The 21,661-nt window shown below is 41.0% G+C and overlaps 1 protein-coding gene across 5 annotated transcripts in view; it reads right to left on the bottom strand.

The window, feature by feature from the left end:
- Positions 1–1,213: 1,213 nt before the first annotated feature.
- Positions 1,214–21,661, bottom strand: part of RAD23B (RAD23 homolog B, nucleotide excision repair protein) — a 36,492-nt gene continuing 16,044 nt past the window's right edge. Inside the window, exons 3-10 of one of the 5 annotated variants that reach the window (XM_060237116.1) lie at positions 20,119–20,202; positions 18,262–18,544; positions 16,868–16,923; positions 11,217–11,344; positions 4,461–4,596; positions 2,864–2,990; positions 2,369–2,561; positions 1,214–2,132 (exon numbers count right to left, since the gene is read on the bottom strand). In XM_060237116.1, the coding sequence (XP_060093099.1) occupies positions 2,019–2,132; positions 2,369–2,561; positions 2,864–2,990; positions 4,461–4,596; positions 11,217–11,344; positions 16,868–16,923; positions 18,262–18,544; positions 20,119–20,202 (1,121 nt within the window). In that variant the 3' untranslated portion in view covers positions 1,214–2,018. Of the gene's footprint in view, positions 2,133–2,368; positions 2,562–2,862; positions 2,991–4,460; positions 4,597–11,216; positions 11,345–16,867; positions 16,924–18,261; positions 18,552–20,118; positions 20,203–21,661 lie in introns of all 5 variants that reach the window. The other 4 variants (XM_060237117.1, XM_060237118.1, XM_060237119.1 and 1 more) reach the window with 4 other exon arrangements.

Here is a 21,661-nt window from a genome sequence, read left to right as displayed (position 1 = left end):
GAACCCTTTAGGAGAAAAAGGGTGAATAAAATTGAGGAGTATTATGGATACTGGCTCCTGTGCTAGTGTCAATGCAATGAATATGGGAGACAGAAATTATACCAGGCCAGTCCCTGGCATTCTACCTCCAGCAGGTGGTCCATTGTTCCTGGCAAGGAATAACCTCATGACCTGAAGCATCGTGTAAGCAAGAACTAGCCTTCCCCACCCCACCCCCCACCAACTTGTAGAAAGTGCCACTTGTGTACATTCCAAAGGATGGGTACAGATAAGGATGTAAGCAAAGATTTGGTTGGCAATGGATCATGTGGTGAGTTCTAAAGAGTTATGCAGAAGACGTAGCTAAATATGACAATTATCTTCTGATATGCAACTTTGGGTATATCCTACTAAAGGCAAGAACTGATGCAGCTGATGAAATAGGCTCTGGCTTATATTACAATATATTTGCTAGTCTTTTCTGTAGAGCACAAGGGTATGTTTTGGTGCACTGGATTAATACTACTGCGACCAGCAGTCATGCCTTAATCATGATGTACTGAGTGTAGATGCAACACCTGAACATTGAAAAGCAACGCAAATGCATAGATGTTGTTAGCATCACAAAGGCCAGGGACTTCTGATCGCCTTTCCTTACTATAGATTATGGAAATAAACTGTTACCTTGACAAACAGTCGAAAACAAAGGCACTTGAGGGTAAAGCTCACACTACCCAAGGTAGACAAAAGGGTACTAAGAAATACAACTCAAACCTTACAATTAGATGTTACTTTTAATAGGAAATAAAAGGGGATGTGCATAATTTTTAGGGATCCAATAACTTGATTGTTCATCTTTTCTCCCCATGTTCTGAACATTTCTTCAAGAGCAGAAAAATTTCACAATGCTTTTAAACAGAAGAGAAGGCAAGTTACTGGAACATTACAGTCCTTTTTTAAAGCAGTACAAATGACAACAGCCTTCAGAGTCCCAGAGATTCAAACTATAAGATTACAAGCATTTAAGACACCTAGTTTCGAAATACTTGCAGCTGTATTCATCAGATCAGTTTTGCTTTAAACAAAATATAGGTAGAATGGAATCTCATTTCTTCATAAATACTTTTACTAGGATGGAGAGTTTTACATTTTCTTCATTGGCAATAAAAAGTGCTCAATTCACAAAAAAGGGATACATCAAACCCAAACATGCAAATGTCTGTACTTTAAAAAAAAAAACTTTACTGAAACATAATGGCAATGTAATCAGTAATTAGGGTTATCTTGTAGTCTTTGACCAATAGAGAAAAAGTATAATTTTAATCTGTGTATATAGCCTCTCCACTTACATTATAAAAGGAGGAAGGGGGCAGGGCTAGGGAAAGACTTCTCACAAGTCAATGATCAAGAATCTAAAACAATTAGTGGTTTATAAATTTGAAAAATTCTAATTCAACCATTTGGGTGAGATGGGTCTCTTGCAGTAATTTGATACAATCTGAAGCAGCAAAAAACACCCCTCCACCAACATTTTTGGCATTTATGTTGTACAGTTGCTCAAATATACTTTTCTTCAATTTACAAAGCCGTTATCCAGTGTTACCATGAAATACAGACTGTCAATTCTAGGTAGCAAAGGCTATTTCCAAGACCAATGTTAATTAAAAAGAAACAAAGCAGGGCACCACACTAATTTTGGGAACTAGTACACTAAAAGAGTGAAAACCAGGAGGGGGGGGCAGGGGAGGGGAGAAATAAAGTCAAGTTTATAGAAGGAACTAAATATCTGCAAAAAAGCTGATTTTTGGTTGTATAGTATTTTACATTTTGTGATCTGCTGCATCTGCTGATTTAGAGCAGAGACATGCTTGTCTTTCCTTGTGTTCTTTCTATATTTTCTTCTCCCTCCCTCCCTCCCACCCCCCCCATACCTTACACCAAGTATCATGGATATGAGCCCAAGTATCCCAGACAATCCAGTGAACAGCTAGTGTAATGCACTGGTGTGATGTGTGAGATTTTTAAAAAGTCTGTCCCTTTCAATCTTCATCAAAGTTCTGTTGTAGAAGGAAGTTGGCTGCCAAATTTTCATTCTTCTCGCATGCAAAATATGCTTGTATCACAAGTCCTTCAGGGAACCCTAGTGCCTTTAACTGTAAGAAGGGGGAAAAAAACATGTTTACAATTCACGTTTGAAACCCAAACCACCTAACAATCCTGAACCGTGCTAATGTTGCCTTTGCAACATCAGGGTCCAGTCACACTAACAGACTGTGACACAAGTCTATACTGCAACAGTCCAACACAGACAACACGTAAGACCTATTTAATTATCAGATGAGGGAACAGTAAGCCCCAAGCAACTTCCTTCAAATGAAGCTCTACTCACCCTTTCTATAGCTTCTTTTTCCTGAGGTGTTACTTGAATATAGTTCATGTGACGGCTTCCAGCTTCTGCTGCTACTCCACCACCACCGCCACCACTGCCACCGCCCCCTTGACCTGACTCTTGAACGGGCTCATTTAACATCTGAATAAAATGCTCTTGATGTTGGCTTATTTGCTGTGGTGCATGGGAGGACAAAAGGAAACAATACACTGAAATAAAGCATATTCATTTCTGCCGACAGCCTCAAAAGTTACTTCTGTTTACACTAAAAAAAATGGTAGCCTACAGAATGTGGATGGGGAAAAACACAAGGGAAAAACAAAAGGGTACCTTGAAAAGAATGTCCTGCAATATTATATCGCCAAATGTTACTACTGCCAGCTAAAAGTGCCTCATCTCATTTTACTGCCTCCCCCCAACCCAATGCATTTTTAGCATCCTTTGTGAAGGCAGCTTAAAATGGCAGAGGAATCTCAGGGTGCTTAAAAAGTCACCTGCAATAGCTGAGGATTTTCCCGTCCTATTTGCTGTAGCAACGCAGGTAAAAGAGATGGATTCTGCTGAATAATTTGCCTCATCTGCTGGAACTGAGGTTGATTTCGTAAAAATTCAAGTGGATGTCCTGAAAGGGAAGATGCCCATTTTTAAAGGTATCAGTAATGCTACTTGTTACCAAAGCAAGGCATGAAAAGGCTTTGGGCTACAAAAGTCACGATGTTCTGAACCTACTGCAAAGAGTTCACCTCCTGAGATGCCTATTTTTAGTGATCTCATTCAAAACAGGACTGAGGGTAGGCAAAGAGATCCATGTCAACACAGTAATCCCTCAATTTCTGGCTTCAAGTCCATGAAGAAGTAAATTATTTACTTAGGAATTGTGAGCTTGCTGCCTAATTGACACAAATAAATGCGACAAATTAGCAACATGGGACATTTTTATAAAGGGAATAAGGCTGTGGTAAGATTAAACTGTCCATGAGGAAACATTTTTAAGGAACACAGGCTGCAGTTTATGGTAACTGTTAATTATATGTATTTCTTGTTTTCAACTGCAATTTTTCTGATACCTGTAATATATTTTTCATGTTTCCTATTTCATGTCATGTACCATTTTTATCACACTGTTTTCTTACTTTGTATTCCATTCTTATTACAATTACTGTATATCCTATAAGACTGTTATTGACTGCTAGCTTCTGTAATCCACTGTGAGTCTCAGCGAGAAAGGGATACTATAAACAAGTGAACATTAAAAGATAGCTTTAGCTCCAATAATGCCCCAAATTCTTCCCAGTTTAAACAAACTTTAATTTTACATGCATGGCATATAAAACTAAATTCATAACTGAATATTCCCAAGGAGTGATGCTTATATACAATTAATTCAAAGAGGCTGAAAAAGACCAAGTGACACATTTAAACCCAATTTTATCAGAAATACAATTTTTTCAAACTTAAACCCTAAAAAACTTGTGCATGTGTGCCGTCAAGTTGCAGTTGACTTACAGGGACCACATAGGTTTTTAAGGCAACACACATTCATAGGTGCCCTTGCGTGTCAACCTGGTATTCCTTGGAAGGAATCACATCCAAATACTAGCCAGGACTGGCCCTGTTTAGTTTCTGCGATCTGATGTGACTGGACTAGCCTGGGTTATCCAGATCAGGGCAAAACAAAACTCACATCATTTAGCCATTTCTAGTATTCACCTCTACTATTTAAGACAAGCACGCCAGTAAAAATTCAGTCTCTTGTAAACTGCTTTGAGAAAGCCTTACGTGACCAAATTAATGACACTGAGGGAAAAAGCCAGCAAGTAAATTACAGCCACAGTATATGTAACACAAAAGAAAAAGGAATATGCACATCGTTGGGGTGCACTACTGTATCATTCTACCATATGGCCTTTCTTCCTCCCCATAGGAGAGGTTCTTCCATTAGAGGAAGGCTCCTATGGGCTGGAAGAAGGGTTCATATCTGTTTGAGCAGAGTGATAGGAGAAGAGCCGGGATCACAGCAGTTCCTTGGACAAAAGAAGGGATACAAGGGGTGAAGACAAACCTGTAAAGGGATCTGAAAACTGACTCTTACCTCCTGTAGAACTAGTAGTAGTTGTAGTAGTTGTAGTTGCCGCTGCTGCCACTGCTGCTGAAGATGGAGAAGCACCAGTGCTGGCTGCTTGAGGGGGATCAGCCATACCTTGACTCTCTCTGTCCCCAGGGATTCCCTAAATGAGCAAACATGGTTCAGATTTTAGGACCAACTAACTACAAAGATTTAGTTAGCAGCACACACTATGACAAGTAGCTACTGAAATACCACATTAACAGTGAATGTCCAAATTTTTGGACAACATATTTCTCATGCAATTCTCAACAATCACAAATCAACATTGTGCAGGCCCACAAATAAATGCTTGCCTATTCTTCTTCAGACATACCCAAGTGAACATTAACAATCATATTTAGGTGACTGTCACATGTATAGCTCTCAGGTTTTCAGATATTAACAGTATTTTGGATGGCTGTTAACTCTTGGTGTAATATACATACCCAAAGGACGCAAATAAGGCTACAAAAACCAACAGAGAATTATTTGTTCAGAATTTTCCACTGCAATTGTTTGTACCAAGAGAAACAGGCCGCACTGTAAATTAAGAAGCAGACTTGTCTTTGTCTCCCCCTCCCACACACAGAAAAGCACTTGACAGTTTAGACTCTCACAAGGAGCACAGGGTCAGAAGCTATGTTTTTGGGTCACCTCCAAGACTTCAAGGCAATGTGCTGTCTGAGACTGCAGGAGAAATTCCATGTTTGATATTAAAGCTATGAAATTAAGATCATGATACAGGCAATCAGGGCACTAAATTCACAAGGAAGTACCCAGGTTCTTCTGGAGGCCTGGACATTACCTTGTCAATAGCTTGATTCTTTGGCATTCTGAGGGTCTCCATCGAAATTCAGACCGTGATTAGCAATCAAGGCCTGCAGCATAACCTGCCTCCTAGGACCATCCAGGAAACTGCTTTACAAAACAACCATCCCAGGAGACCTAATCACAAGGCCACCAGCCACCTCCTAGCCTTTGATAAACACACCCGCCACTCAACTCAATCACATCTTCCCCATTGCCTCACCTGGCACACATCATCTTCCTCTGCTCCCGCCCCTTTTGGCCTTTTTCTGCTCACCCTTATAAAAATCCAAACCAACCAATAGCTATCAGGTTTCTAACCTTCCCTCAGAGCAACAATTTTGCTAAGGTTCCAAAAAATACTGCCAACAGGATTTGGCCCCAATAGTGAATGTCCAAGGGAACATAAGGATAAAAATAGCATCCAAGCAAGGGTGAAATTGAGTTTAATTTGACCCCTCAAAAGACTGTTCCTCCATCACCGAAATCACTAAAGAGAGAGACCCCCTCCTTCCACATGCCATTCAAGTGCATTAAGACTTCTGGACAGAGCAACATATGAAACTCATCCTTCTTCCCAAGTCTCATCCCTTCAATGAAGTGCTGCGCAAAGAGCATCTGTATCTTCTGCCCTTCTAACCCCAACCCCCCACCCAGCAATTCTCTTAAGACAATGTATACTCACAAGAGCACTGAGGTTGAGTTCTATCTTTCTGAGAGAAATACATAACATAACTGGGAAAGCTTCCTCTAGGAATCACCCAATTTGCTGCTTGTTTCTAGTTTCATGTACACAGGGTATAAACGTTGCATGTCATCTAGTTATCTGCATTTCAATAATTCCCTGTTGGTAATATTTCACATCCCTTTCTCAATCTACCCACATTTCCTACTTCGTCTTCTGTTAAGCTTGAATCTTTACTGAACATGTCAAAGTATTATGCCCCTCACTGTCCACCATTAGCCCCCCTCTTGGAAGCATGAGTCCCCCTCCTCCATCTTAATGTTCACCCTGGCGCCAGACTCCCTGGACCCCCTTTTGTCACCATTTATGGACTGAGTTTATTCTGGCCTAGTGTCAGAGATGCAGGACTCTTATTGTTATGAACTTTCAGTATGAACTTATATTGTGTGAACACAGGAAAACTGTGTCTTATGAACAATCAGTGATAAGCAGAAGATATTGGGTGTAAGAACTATCCCAATATGGACATTAATAACAAATACCCACTTGCCTTCGGTCTAGAGGCAGTGGATCCTGTTTGATCTTAAGCATTTGGCATTTGTGCCGGCTTCCATATGGACACTTTACTCTGTGTGGGGCCAAGCAGCAAGCACTCCAGCCAAGCTAAAGAGTTCTCCTTGCCTGTTCCTGCCATTGCTGTGACTGTGCTTCCCCTTGCATAGAAGGATTCCAGATCAGGCTTCCCAAGAAGTTGCCAAGCCATGCAGAACATTACTGAACTCCTGTCCAAGGAAGACAGCTTCTAATAGCAGCCTCAACCAGAAGCCATGATGAAAGGGACCCTGGATCCTCTTGTTCAGCAGCCATGAGAGCTCAGCAGGGTAAACACATAGTCTGGGTATGTCAAGCCAGCTGAACAAAAGGCCTTGCTACCGCCCTGCACGAGACAAAGGATTGTTCCTGTCAGCCATTGAGAAAATTGCTGGACACAAAAAAGAAGCCCAAAGAAGTGAATTTACTGAGGGCTTAAGCCCATTATGCAGGACAACCCCATCTAAAAGAAGAGACCCAAGCATTTCCCGTAACACTGAGGTACTGCCCAAATTTCTACTCATTTGAACACAGAAAAAGTACCTGAGGCAAAAAAACTAGAATGGCATGAAAGAACAGTTTTAGCAGAAATGCTCAGAGTATGTGTATAACATGATGGACCTAAGAATTTACTTCCATAGCTGCTAAAGTTCTTAAAACCATTCAAATAAAAATCCACACACCAATGAAGCAAGAAATGATAACTGGAATATACCAAGAACACAGATCAAGCTTCAGGCATTTTAGGTAACAACTTTTAAAAACCATAAACAATCACCTCTCCATCACACATCTTCCATATGGTGTAAATCGTTCAAAGAGTGTTTTGCAAGGACTACTGACAACAGATGCAAAGTTCTTTGCACTCTCTAAAACCCTGTGCAAATGCCAACCCAATTATTAAGCATAATGGTTTCACGAGATTACAATAATCTTGGTTAATCATATTTTTATTTTAATCATGAAACATGTATCCTGTCCAAACTAGCCTAACATATGTAAAAATACAACACAGAGAAATGTAAAAAGGTAGTGAATGCCATAACGAAATGACTGCCACATTGGTGGGCCCATTCACAAAATGACTGCCATGGGGCTAAGCACAAACCATTGAGAGGTTCCAAGCCAAACATCCTATGAGAGAGGAAGCAGTTTCCAAATATGTACTGCCTAAAAATAGTGGTTACAAGATGGAACCCACAAGAACTTGCTGGAGGTATGTCAACTTCCTCCTCCCCTACTATTTCCTCTTTCCCTTTCCTAAAAGCACCAGAGCCTCTCAACTTTTCCAGCTTCTTCCTCTTCTTCTAGGGCTGCTATTCTGGAAATCTCTTGGAATCACAATGGATCTCCCAACTACAGTTCCCCCTAGGGTTGCCAGCTCCAAACTGGGAAATTCCTGGGGATTTCTGGTGGAGCCTTGGGAGGGTAAGGTTTGGGAAAGGAAGTTATCTCAGCAGAGTACAATGTCATCTGGATGGTAGCTGTAATTCCAGGTGATCTCCAGCTCCTGTCTGGTGACTGGCAAACCTGGTTCCCCTAGAGGAGAGAAAATGACTTGCTTTGGAGGGCCAAGTCGATGGCATTATATCCTTCTGAGCTTCCCTCCCTTGCACAAACCCCTCCATTCTCAGGCTCCACCATCCAAATCTCTAGGAATTTCCTAACCTGGACTGGAGTTGGCAACTGTATCTCCTTCCTATCCAACAATACCTTTATCTGTCCCCTCTGTCTCAATCTGTCTCCCATCCCACCCCAGCAGCCTCTATCTAGAAAAACTAAAGTTCAGTGGTGTGGTGCCAACCACTGGGCCGGGCCCACTTGCATAGCAGGGAGCCCTGTCAGGGGTGCCCCACTTTCCTCCGCATCCTCCTTCACCACCCTATTTCCTCTTTCCCTCCTCCTTGCAGTTGCCATATCCTTTCACCTTTGCCTCCCATCTTCAGCTATATTATTTCTTTACTTCATTTATACTGGACCTTTCTACACAGTGGGGACAAAAGCAGCTTACATAATTCCCCTCTCCTCCTTTTTATCCCCACAGCAACCCTGTAAATTAGATTAGGCTGAAAGTACTCAAGTCAGGGATGTCAAACTCATTTGCTAGGAAGGCTACATCTGACATAAATGAGACTTTGTTAGTCCAGGCCATCTGTGTCATAAAATGTAATGCCAGGTAGTGAAGATATAAACTTTATAAAGGATGCAAAAAAAACCCCAAAGGTTTTTTTAACTTAAAATTAAAAAAAAGCTTAAAACATTAGCACTCTTGCAATATTTTATTTATTTAGCAGTCTCTGATAACTAACACCTCTTGCTCTGAATTACTGCATCAAAATGCCTGTGCTGTAGCAATCTTAAGTATGTATCTGTATGTATGTATCACAGTATGTATCAGATGTGTATCTGTAATCTCATGGTTAGTGCTCTGAGACTAGGACCCATGTGAAAACATGAAATGACTGGGTATTGCTTTGTGTGCTGGTTAAGAAAATGTGAAGACATCCTGACACAGACTGAGGGCTATGCATTTTGTCTACAAAACTATAGTGTCCCTAGAAAAATAACTGCAACTCCTATAAGGCAGTGCAAGAACAGCAAGATAGTCATGTATAGTGGTCAGGATCAGCCCATAATCTGGGAAGCCTAGGTTCAAATTCCCCAGTACAAAGAAAATGTGCTGGGTTAACTTAGTCTGGACACACACACATCACTGGCTTGTTGTTATTTCTCATCTAAATAGTTAACCATTGCTTTTCCTACTGAGAAAGTCTGGATCATGAGAGCATGAATACAGTAAAAAAGAGGAGGGAAACCCAGTTTGGTGTAGTGGTTAATTGTGCGGACTCTTATCTGGGAGAACCGGATTTGATCCCCCACTCCTCCACATCCACCTTCTGGAATGGCCTTGGTTAGCCATAGCTATCACAGGAGTTGTCCTTGAAAGGGTAGCTGCTGTGAGAGCCCTCTCAGCCCCACCCACCTCACAGGATGTTTGTTGTGGGGGGAGAAGATAAAGGCGATTGTAAGCAGCTCTGAGTCTCTAATTCAGAGAGAAGGGCGGGGTATAAATCTGCAATTCTTCAGTTGCACTCAGGAGAACCACAGCATAAGGAGCCCAACAAAACACACAAACATTGTAGCAAGACACACAAAAGCTCATACCTTGAATAAAACCTTGTTGGTCTTAAAGGTGCTCAGTATTTCTCCAGTGTGACTGAGGCAGCCAAGCAAAGGGGAGGAGCCTCATCCAACGAAAGGGAAGAAAGGCTTGTCTTTGTCTCCTGTGTGATTGAAGGAACCTGGCCAGAAAGCAAGCTCTGGCCTGTTCCTTCTGTCTCTCCCCACCCCCCACCCCCGTGGGAGGAGGAGGGGGAGGAGCCTCAACCATTGCAGAGATCAGAGACTTGCCTATCTATCTCTCCAGTGCAACTTTGAGAGTCTGGCAAAGAAAGCTGCAACGCAGCAGCAGCAGAAAAGGAAGCAGGAGAGGCAGTTGCTTAAGGGCCAGATAGGAGCTCCGAGGGGGCCAAATCTGCCCATAGGCCACATGCTTGACACCCAATTTAACTGGCCCAAAACCGCCTACTAAACTTCTGGGGATTCAAAATTAGATCTCCAAGACCCAACCTAAACTGAAGTTTTAATTGCTATACCACACTGGCTTTTAAAAGATGGCTACTGTTGAACAGTACCAAGAAGCCAGGCCTACTTGAGTCATGCAAATCAGGTGGTATCATTACCCAGCGGTTGCTGTCACACTGATGACTGCCAACCTCCAGGCAGGACTTGGAGATCTTCCAGAATTACAGCTAAACTCCAGATAACAGAGACCAGTCCCCCTGGAGAAAATGGCTGCTCTGGATTATATTCAGCTGAGGCCTCTCGCCTTCCCAAATCCTGTCCTCCTCAGACTGTGCAACAAAATATCCAGGAATTTCCCAACATGGAGCTGACAACTCTGTCCTCAAGCCTTGCCCCAAGTACTAGTCCCTCACAGGAGAAAAAAAAGGCCTGGAAAAGACCCTGTAAATGCCCCCTGTGGAAGAAACACTGGCATCCTGAGCTAACGTGTGGCAAGTTCCACAAACAATAGGTTGTGAATTTTTTTTAAATGTAGGACCTCTCCTTGTGGAAAATTCTGAGTGAACTGGGTCTTATTCTAGAATCTTTGCTTACAGAAACCTTCAAGTACATTAAAAAGCCTACTGAATAAATCTTGGTCTCCCTGTCTAAGGAAGCTTTGACTCTCAAATGATTATAACCCTGAAAATCGTGTTGGTCTTTAACATGCCACTCTCCTGCTGCAGAGAGAATGTTACTCTCCTGCTGCAGACCAACACAATTACCCAGAATTCATGAGAAGTGAAAATCCCTGGCTCCTTTTTACTTATACTTTTCCCAACCATATTTAACTTCTCTTTTAAGATGCATTGCTCTATGCACAGTAAAGAGGAGGTACATAATTCTTTGAAGTCTGAACAACAAAAGGGAAACAAGGGAGCTTCAATATTTAAGATTCCTACTGTAAGAAGAATCTTGAAGCTTATTAGTGAACCAAGCCTTTAATCCTCCTACTTCCAAGCTTTCTCCATAGTTCTTAAAGGAACAGCAGACAATAGGAATACAAACAGTACCCACATGAAGAAGATACTCACCATTAGAAGATATTCCACTGCCCTGTCAGGATTGTTGAAGCTGGCTCTCAATGCAGCAATCACTTGCTCTCGTTCATATCCCATTGACATGATCTCTGTCACCATGTTTTCATAGGACTGGCCTGTCACTGAGAAGGTGAAAGCAGAACAGAGTGAACTGGAGAAAATGGTAGAGAAGCTTTGTTGTTATATAATCTCTCTGAACATATATTCAATGAAACAGAAGTGACCAAACTGGCTTTCTACTCAGTACTCATAGTATGATATAATGCTTTCTTTCATCTCTGGTTGCTAAGCCTACATGCAAATAATATTAACAACCAGGATGCACACTGGATCTACCCAAGCTGAAAATATACCTGAAAAATACCTTATCAGTATTTTTTTTTTGGGGGGGGGGTAGTTAATCTATCAAGGTTTTATTGGGAAAACCAGGGGGGAATCCAGAGAAAATCCCAGGGTAGATCTGAAAACAGCAGAGGGGCAGGAGCAATCCCAGCTGTTTGTCAAGCAGGCTTATGCGGCCCCTTTAAACTGCAGAAGTCAGCCCAAGGATCAGCCAGGGTAGCAGGAAGCACAGAGCTCCCCAGCGCCTCGGATGCGGCTGGCTTTTCGTGCAGCCTGGTTTAAAGAGAAGCCAGTCCAAGATCAGCTGTGTCAGCAGGGAGCTGAGAACTCCTTGCCAGCACAGCTCTGTGCTGCCTTCTCCTGCCACCCTGTTTAAATCGGTTTGCAGAAGAAATCAAGCCAACACCAGGCCTGGGCTGGTATTTTTTTTATTGGCATTTTTTTCGTTCCAGTCTATTGGAACCCACCAAAAAAAATCAGGATTTCTGAAAATCTAGATCCCAAATCATGACCCAGGATTTTTCAGGAATCCTGAAATTGTTTCAGATTCAACAGACCCAGATCGATGTCACTTCACCACAATTTATCCACAGAATTCTAAGGCAGGTTAGTCTGAATGCATGTGACCGGCTCAAGGTTACCCAGAGAGCTTCATAGCCAAGTCAGCATTTGAATCTAGGTTGCCTTGGTTTTATTCCACCCACCCACCCCATAAACTGGGTAACTAAATGAAAAAAAAGAAGCCCTAATCAGCCTCATCCCTTCCTTTATAGCAAAATGTTCATACAATTAACCTTTTAAGCCTAGCATCCATATACGTGTTCAACTCACTGCTTATACCATACCATCTTCAGTACCCCATAGTTCCATCAGGTCCCACCATAATCACCCAATTCCCTCTACTTCCCTGTCTGAATAACCTGCATGTTGCCCATGCTCTACTGCTCCAACCACACTGCTAATCATATGACAACTGGAATGTCATTTCTGGAATGACACCTCTCAGTGAGGGATGGAAAGGAGGAATGGGTAACCCTTCCCGTAGCTTTCTCTATTTTATTTCTTAAACTGATTCTCAGTACCTCTGGATATCCCCATATATATTACTGGCCGAATAAAGCAAGGCTTTAGATTTAACTTTCCTGCTTGGCAATCTTGCTTTTAGCACACCCATTCAGATTTTTTCTGCTTGGAATCCTGCAATGGACTTTGGCTGAAGCAACTTTCCAATTCTTAAGAAAGCAATTAGTATGCAAATGTTCAATGCAAAATTAGTTTCCAGTATGAATGCCACCTTGAACACTCACCATACCCCTTTTCAAGGAGTAGAAGAAAATGCAAAATATAATGAGTTAGATCTTTTGAAGAGCAAGATCTGAATTAAAGCTTGCACGCATATTCATAAAGCAATTTTCTGCCTGAAGGTCAAGCGCCAACTTGCCACCCACACTATTTCATAGGCTGAGGGAAGTAATCCCAAACACAGAGGTACAAATTCTTTCCTACTATATATTAACAACACTACAGGTAGCTGCAATGAAACAAACTGAAGAGGAAGCTAATGGGCAGGGAACACTGGGAGTTAAACTGCCTAAGCACAGGAACGTAGTTCAAGGAAACAACAAGGGAAAACTCAAGGACAAGGTAGGCTTAAAAAATGGGAGAATTAGACAGAAGATAAAACAGTTTCTTTTCAAAGCCACAATGCGCAACATTAGAAATGGGCCAATATACAGCTTCTGGAATCCCTAATAAATATTTCAAACAAATTGCTAAGAAAGTTCAGTGCTGTCATTCAATTTCAAAAACAGGCACTTTTCAAAGTGATGAAATTATATGAAATATGAAAGGTATTATATAAAACACAATGAGTCAGAACCTTTTAGGAAGACTGAAAAGTGTAACAGAAGCTGAAATAATGCATACTATGGATTAGAAAAAATGAAGGAGACTCGATTTTGATTAAACAGCAGAAGAGATTATAAACCACCAAAAACTAAGGGGAAGTACTGTCAAATGTCAAAAATAAAAAGCAATGGAGACTTTCAAACCAGGTTTTAAATTTATGATTAAGCCAAAATTAAGAAATAATTACCGTGTGTGTGTGTGTGTGTGTGTTAAACAAGCAGTCAGATTGCTGAACAAAGGCAAAGTATAAAAGGAACAGTGAATTGCATAGGTAAATACATTCTCCACAGAAATCTTCAATACACATGATATTTAAGAGGTATTAGTTGTTTTCTGAGAGAGTACAGAAGACAAAAAGAATAAAAGCTTTAGAATAAACAAATGGCTTCTACAATGGACCTAATCTTACAGGCTAACATTTATGAAGGGTGTCAGCATGTGAGCAAAGAAGAGAGATACAGAAAATTTTTAACCAAGTGTCTAATAAAAAAAAAACTCCTCATGATACATCATTATCATAGGTATATCCCACCCTTCCCAAACAGGCTCAGGGCAGGTAACATCAAAGGTAAAACAATACATAGATAAAGTAGCTAACAAAAACATACAGGCTATAATACCAATACAATTCAAATGCAGATAGCTACTATTTTCTGCTGGCACTGATCCCTGACTGACAAATGGAGACAGATGATGGACACAATCTATCGAAGCTCCAATAGGGCTCATGGATGGACCAACATATACAGCCACATGTGGCAGGGAGGCCATACTGACATTCAGATACTTGGCAGTGATGGGACTATGTATCCTGTATAACAGTATTTACTCAAAATATAGTGGGGAATAAAGAATGATTCAAGTTTTTATAATCAATAGGAACCCATTAGTATTTCCCAAGGATTTATATTGGTGCTGTTATTTAAACTTATTCCATATTACTTAAGAGTGCTATGGTAGCCACATTCAAGGCAGTAAAAATGCAAATATTAAGAGTCTAAAAAGATGATAAGCAAAAAGGGGCATATGGGTCTCCAACATGTTTTTCCCCCTTGCAAACAGCAACTTGGGAAGGCCCCAATTCAGATGAAGACTGTGGCCCAGGGAAGGGAAACTTTTAACATTCCCGTGTCATCTTTGTGATGTCCAGTGCTCCCTCCCATTGATACTTGCCCTGTATCCAGTGTATTGCCATAACTGCTGCTTCCCTTCCTAGCACTTGTACATTCAGAAATAAATTGACAGCTACAGAACAGACCAACAAGTTCACAGGACACATTTTACACAAAATGGGGGTTTGGAGAAAGATGCATTGAACAGGTGTATGCACGCTAACTCCAGAAGTCAAGGTATTAGAACTGGTATGGTATGTAGCTATAACAGTGTGCAAAATCAAAATACGCAGGGCAAAAATTATGTGCCTGTATTCAGTTGTGATCACTTTCCTTAATGGAATTACTTTAACAAGAAAAAGGTCACGGTAGCCAAGAGGATAAAGCCTCACAACAGGTGATTTCGTATTCACACTGACTCGATAATTGCACAACGAAATTGCATCAGAAACAAATTTCAAGATATGATAAGCAACTATGCCTTACAACGATTAGTTATGGAGTCAACTAGAAGGGGCACTACCCTGGACGTAAGAACAAGTGTTCCAGGTCTGATACAAGCTGTTGTAACACAGCTCTATTAAAGTCAATATATATGTTAAGAGAAAAGTTGCACATAAACCTAAATTAAATTCTGTTTCAACCTGTTTAATTACTGTCTGCTGGAAGGTATTTTAGTTTCTTAAAAGCAGTGCTGTCACATAGAGATATGCTATGGGGATATTTAGGCGACTATTCTGTTTCATTTTTCTACTTGGGCTGCTTTTATTTTTACATTTTATATTGTTTCTTCTATCCTGCTGCATCTATGTATTTTACAGAAGAATCCAATATATTTTAGCCTGCTGTCTTAAAATACAATTATATCACACTGTACAGTTTTAGGGATAAGCTTCTATGCTGTGTTGTTGCTTTTTTGGCAAAAATTTATTTTATGGCAAGCCATCCTGGATACTCCATTTTGGTGACAACAACACGGACCAACTAAATACCGTATTCTTCCTGTTCAGACTACTTTGAGTTTCTTGGGGAGAGAGGAAGGGTCCAGTACACTCACTGTTTTTGGAAACTGCAGCTGCTTGCCTGGCAAATGGCAATAAGTGGTAGGAACTGTGGTGGTAGAGCACACTCCTCTACAGTAGCAATCTATGTTTCTAGCTCAGAATCCTATGCCACACTGGCTGTGGCTTCTTCCCTTGTCCTTCAGGCAGGTGTTCCCTAGTAGTTCAGCTCTCCTCCCCACCCACCTCAGAGAGAGAAACCTCCGAAGCCTTCAATTTTATAGCAATTTAGCACAACATTAGTCATGGCTGTTATGAATTTGCAGATATTTTAAACAGGAAAAGATGAAGACATTCCTGCTGAACTGGTGATATAACAGGCTCTTGGAAATATTGCTTCCTTGCTTAAAGAAAGCACTGTGATTGGGGGAGGGGCAGTTTATCTGTGTACTCCCAAGTAGAGTTACATCCTTTTAAGCCCACTGATTTCAATGGACTTAGAAGAGTGATTGTTCTGGGCTTAGCTAGTTGTTATCTCAGTCTTTGCTCAAAAGTTTGCTGGGGGCAGTTAAAACCCAGCCTTTTAAAATCTGGAACAGCGTGTTCCAATACTACTTATGAAGAGCTACAATGGAAAGAGGTATAAAAACAAAACAGATTTTTTGTCTAGTCTATACTGTTTGTTGTATATTGATTAGTATACAATAAAACATTTGTTTATACTGCTACCTTTTTTATAAAGGCTTGTTTTAAATTCAGGGTCATTTGCTTTTATGTATAACCTTTTATTTTTTAAGGAGGGATCAACTTACACTCAAGGTCATCTTCCTTTTGAATATATATGCTAATGTAAAACTTCAGTAATAAGCAATGGGGAAAGAAGTGACGTATGAAACATGAACAGCGGTTACTAGTGTCCGAATAGCCTGATTAAGTTTCCCAGATGCCAGTGCTCACAAGACACAGTGATGCAAGATTCTAAAAGGGAACAACTTCCCTGATTTGACAAGGCATTACACACTCAGTCACCATACATATATGCAGCTTGCACAGAAGTTCATGGTACTGTAAGAGAAATCAACTAAAGAGACAAAGACTGTTAGTTCAAAAAGAATACAGACTGTTCTATATGAACTCAAGTACATGCCATGAGCAGCCATCAAAAGAGGCATTTAAAGCCATACTTGTTGAATTATGACACTTTATTGGCTGCAAAAGAGGATGCAACATGTGATCTTTTAATCTTTCATAATAAATCCTTCCCAATTTTTAGAACACTTACCAAGTGCACTTGTAGCATCTTCAAAGAGATTTGATCGTGATGTATCACCTGATGGACTGTAACAAAACCCAGAAGTCAATAGGTACCTCTTCCCTGAAAGAAGCTAAACACTTCTGATAAAGAGGGGGTTTCCACAGCACTTGATAAAACAATGAATAACAAACTGTATCTTTTGAGAAAGCAAAACATAATCTGTACTCTCTAAACTGCTAATGTATGCTTTTTGCACAATAATAAGTAATATCAATTAGGTTATTGATAGCAAAAATTGTGCAACTATTATTTTCCATGGTTCATGAACTCTAGGACACAAACTGAATCACAGAAGTTGCTTCATGTTAACCAGCTGGTGGCATGGTAAAAAAACTACACTAGCACTGGATTATAGTTTCACTACAGCAACATTTCTGACCAAAAATAAAAAAAATCACCATTTTCTGTTAGAGACAGAAGGAGAGCTCATAGAAGGTGGCCGGTGCAAGCCATGAGCAGAAGAAAGAGGGGATTTATTCCTACAGAAGCACCGCATCTTGGGGGGCATTTTGCTTGCAAGGCTCTTCTAATCAGAGGAATTTCAGGACAAAGCAGCAAATGCACTGAGGAAGGAGAAGGACAGGGAAAGATCCGTCTAGGAACTCCTCTGCTGGGTCCAGCCCTTTCCTTCTTTGCTGAAACTGACAAAAGGTTCAAGATTTCCCTTCAGGTTAATGCCCTGTAATGCCCAGCTTGATCACGTTTTAGCCAGAAACTGAAAATGTGCACCTAGACCTAAATGTGCACAGCAATTAATATTTAATCAAACCAAAACATGGTTGGGAGACCAGATGGAGAAATCTACAATTCTCAGTTAATGATGGGGAAAGCATTCTGCAGTTACTTAACCATCCTGAGCAGGGATATCTGTGAGCTCCCACCAACTAATGGCCTGATCTTGTAAAGCAAGCATGGTTGTCCCTGGTTACTACTTGGATGGGAGATCACCAAGGAAGTCCAGAGACACTACACAGAGGATGGCAAAAGCAAGCCCACTCTGTTAGACTCTTGCCTTAAAAACCCTCTACGGTTGCCATTAAGTTGGCTGCAACTTGACAGCACTTTCCACCACCACTAATTAATGTCATATAGAACTGGATATATTACTAGTTAAAGTTGGTTTAGAAAACAATGAATACAAAATAAATTTGTACAGCACTAATACACACTAGTACCCTATGTTCAATCAAACGCTGATCCTCAACCAAGTAAAATACTAGATAAATGCTTTCCATGCAGTGTTTAGTACCCATGAGACCTGAAGCAATTTCTTTTTCATATTCACACACAGTTATCACCCAAAGAGTACCTATGTCAAATAAAACATAAGATACACTCTGATTTCCACAATCTGCTCATACCTGTCTGTCGGTAATGGACTGGTGTCAGCTGGTGACTCTAATGATTTCTCTGCTGGTTTCTCTTCTACGGGGGCACTTACTGGTGCAGGCTCACAAGCTACTGCAGCTGGTGTTGGAGCAGCTGGTGCAGGAACTGAAACTGGTCCAGAAGCAGGGGCTGGGACAGGTGCTGGTGTTGGGGCTGCAGCAGCTATCGTAGAAGAGCTAACAGTAGTGATAGCAGCACTTGTCTGCTGAGTTGTAGCTGGTGATGGAGCTGGAACAGCTGCTGCTGTTGCTGCTGCTTTGGGCTATGAAAATTAAAGATCATCTAAATGAAACAAGCTCCCAAATAATTCTCTAACCTTCTCAGTAATGCCTTCTACTCATTGGCAAAATCAATTTTCTGTTCATTCTTGGAGCATCTTGTATTTCCTATAACAATTTAATTTAAACTTGATTACAAAAACGCCCAGCTATATTCCTAGACCTTGAGAATGTCTCAAAAGCTTATTACATAACACAAAGATCAATAGTAGCAAACAAGCTTCCATAAGAAAAATAAGCTTATTCTCAACTACCCATTTTCCACTATATATATAATAAACCCATATTAGTTTTGTGTTCTAGAGGACACTTCTAATTAACAAAGTTAGCTAGGCACAAGAAATAAGGAATTTGTGTTTACTGAATGCAACCCTCAGACCGCAGTCCAGAATCCCAGCAACAAACCAGAGCTCCTTGGCAGATGTGCAGGAGTTACTTATTAGTACTTAAAAGTATTTGCTCTGGCACAGCAATTTTCAAACTTCCTATCATTGTCAGAAAAGTCTTCCAAAACAATTCTACAATAACTAAAGACATGCCAGTTGAAAATAAGGTGTTTTCCTCCCCCTTTCTTTTTTTCACCCCAACTGCAACATATGAGTAGATCTGCAAGACAATTCAGCAGAACCAAGTTTATCCAGAACTATGAAAGCTGTCGCCCATCACAATGTGGTTCCCAAAGTCTGGTGCTGAAGGCCAAATCAGACAAGATGTTGTCCACAGGTTTGCCCCAGGGATGCATTTTGTAGAGCAAGTTCCCATCAGGAAATTCCTTTAAACAGTACTGTGGCTGTGTGTCAAGCAAATACTCCCCCACCAGCACTGTTTTTCTGATCTGAAATGGTGCTGGGGAAAACTGCTTATACACCCATGGTGCTGTTTTGGGTCTGAAATACGGTAGGGAGCAAAAGCCCCTTATTTCTGCTCTGAGGTGATTCTGACCAGAATCAGGTCCCCATAACACTTTTTAAAAGAGGTTTCCCATTAGAAACTCACTCTACAAAATGGAAGCACATCTCTACACCATCTCACTTAGTCTGGCTCTGGACTGTAGTTTAGTTCCATTCTATAGCAATAAGAAACACATTTTGCAAAACCATTAAATTAATCTGACCACCAAGGAAGGCAGCAGATAAATTTTGGGCTTTAGTAATGTTGAAGTTTTAAATGCAGTCTTTGGATTTTATTGAAGAAATTTAACATCGCTGCATGTGCTCCACACATAAAAGGCAAATTTTTGCAAAAGTCAAAAGGTTCGTATTTTGATACTATTTGAGCCTTTTAAATCCTCTGTTCAATGAGGACTTCAAAGTGATATAAAATGTCAACAATCCAAAAACTGTCAAATATAACAACTATTTATACTCAGATTATTCAACAAATCACCTGCAGTCAACAGACTAATCCACAGGGTGGGAAGGGGAGCAAAATAGGTGGGATCACCTCTGTCTTTGAAGGCAGCAATCTCTCCCCAAGCATACTGTGGTATTTGATATTCTACTGCATTATTTAAAATACCCCAAATTCTTCAAGATAAAAATGAATAGTAACTTACTTTTGTCACCATAACCACAACAAAGTTCTTCTCATCAATTTTATACTCTTTAAGAGCAGTATCATCATTAAGTATTTTACCTAGAAAATTAGACAGACATTTTATTTGGTTTTAGCTTTAACAGTAGCATCACTGCATAAACAATCTGTGTACATATCTAAGGATGAGAACAAATTTATTTATTTATATTTAGACTTATATCCCGCCCTTCCCACCGAAGTGGCTCAGGGCGGCTTACGACATTATAATTCACATAGGTTCAGCTTAAAAACATTTACACAATAAAGTTAAAACCATAATTAATAAAACATAAAAATAAGAATAAAAACCAGCGGTCTGTAGATGACTAAAAGCCATGCAGTAACTCAAATAAAAGTAGAAAGAACCATGTGGCAGCTATAAACACAAGATGCCCTCAACACACTGTAGAAGTCTGTTACCATGCCTTTCAATCTCTGGATAATAATAGGCTTGGTGCTCAATAATCTGCAAGTTAAAGTACCGTATTTTTCGGTCCATAAAACGCTCTGGACCATAGGATGCACCTTCCTCCTGGGGGGCGATCCGCTGCCTCCGCCTCCGATCCCGGCGCTTCCTCCGCGCCTGCCTGGCTCTAGCTCTGCTTCCAGCAAGCGCTGGGATCGCTCCACGCTGCCCCCACCGCAAACCCAGTGCTTTGCGAGCACCGGCTGCAGAAGGGGCAGCGTGCTTCCTCCGTGCCTGTCTGCCTGGCTCCAGCTCTGACGCTTACAGCAAGAGCCAGGATCACTCCCTCCGCCCTCCGATCCCAGCGCTTGCTTTAAGCATCAGAGCAGGCGCGGGGAAAGCGCCGGGATCGGAGGCAGAGGCAGCGGATCCCCTCCCCCCCCCCCCGGAGAAAGGTATGTCCTATCGTCCCTTCGTTCCATAAGACGCACACACTTTTCCCCCCACTTTTTTTTTGGGGGGGGGGAGTGCGTCTTATGGTTCGAAAAATATGGTAACTACAGCAGAATCCCTATTTATCAATTTCTACACTATGTCCATTCAACTATTTTACTGCAGTTTCCCTCTAAGCATTCAACCCAAAAGCCCACCTTTAATTTCATCTAGACTATCCTTGGCTCGTTTACAACTCAAATTTAAATTTCTCTAAACCAGAAGTCCCCAACCTTTCTGAGCCCACAGAATTCTCAAAAGGTTTTGCATTCTGGAACTGTGTGGTGTAGGCAGCCACAAATTACTGCCACAGGAGGCAGGGTCAGTCACAAAATGGTTGCTGCAGCTTAGCTTCAGTCGCACAGTTCTTGTGCTATGGTGGAAGCTGCTGCCAAAGTGACATTTTAAAAAATCCGCACAGCCAATCTAATTTCCAATGGCCAATCAAAACTTTGCTGGGCAAAAGCCCCACTTTGTAAAACACTTGGTGTCGATGGGCACCATGACACCCCCAGGTACCACCTTGGGGACCCCTGCCTTCAAAATTCTTACCACACTAAAATCTATCAAAGTAACTGCTTTTTAATACTACAATACTAATAGGGAAGGCAATATCTAACT

This window comes from Heteronotia binoei, chromosome 4 (assembly GCF_032191835.1).
Source record: "Heteronotia binoei isolate CCM8104 ecotype False Entrance Well chromosome 4, APGP_CSIRO_Hbin_v1, whole genome shotgun sequence".
Classification (NCBI taxonomy): Eukaryota; Metazoa; Chordata; class Lepidosauria; order Squamata; family Gekkonidae; genus Heteronotia; species Heteronotia binoei.
This window is presented reverse-complemented; position numbering and strand designations above follow the sequence as displayed.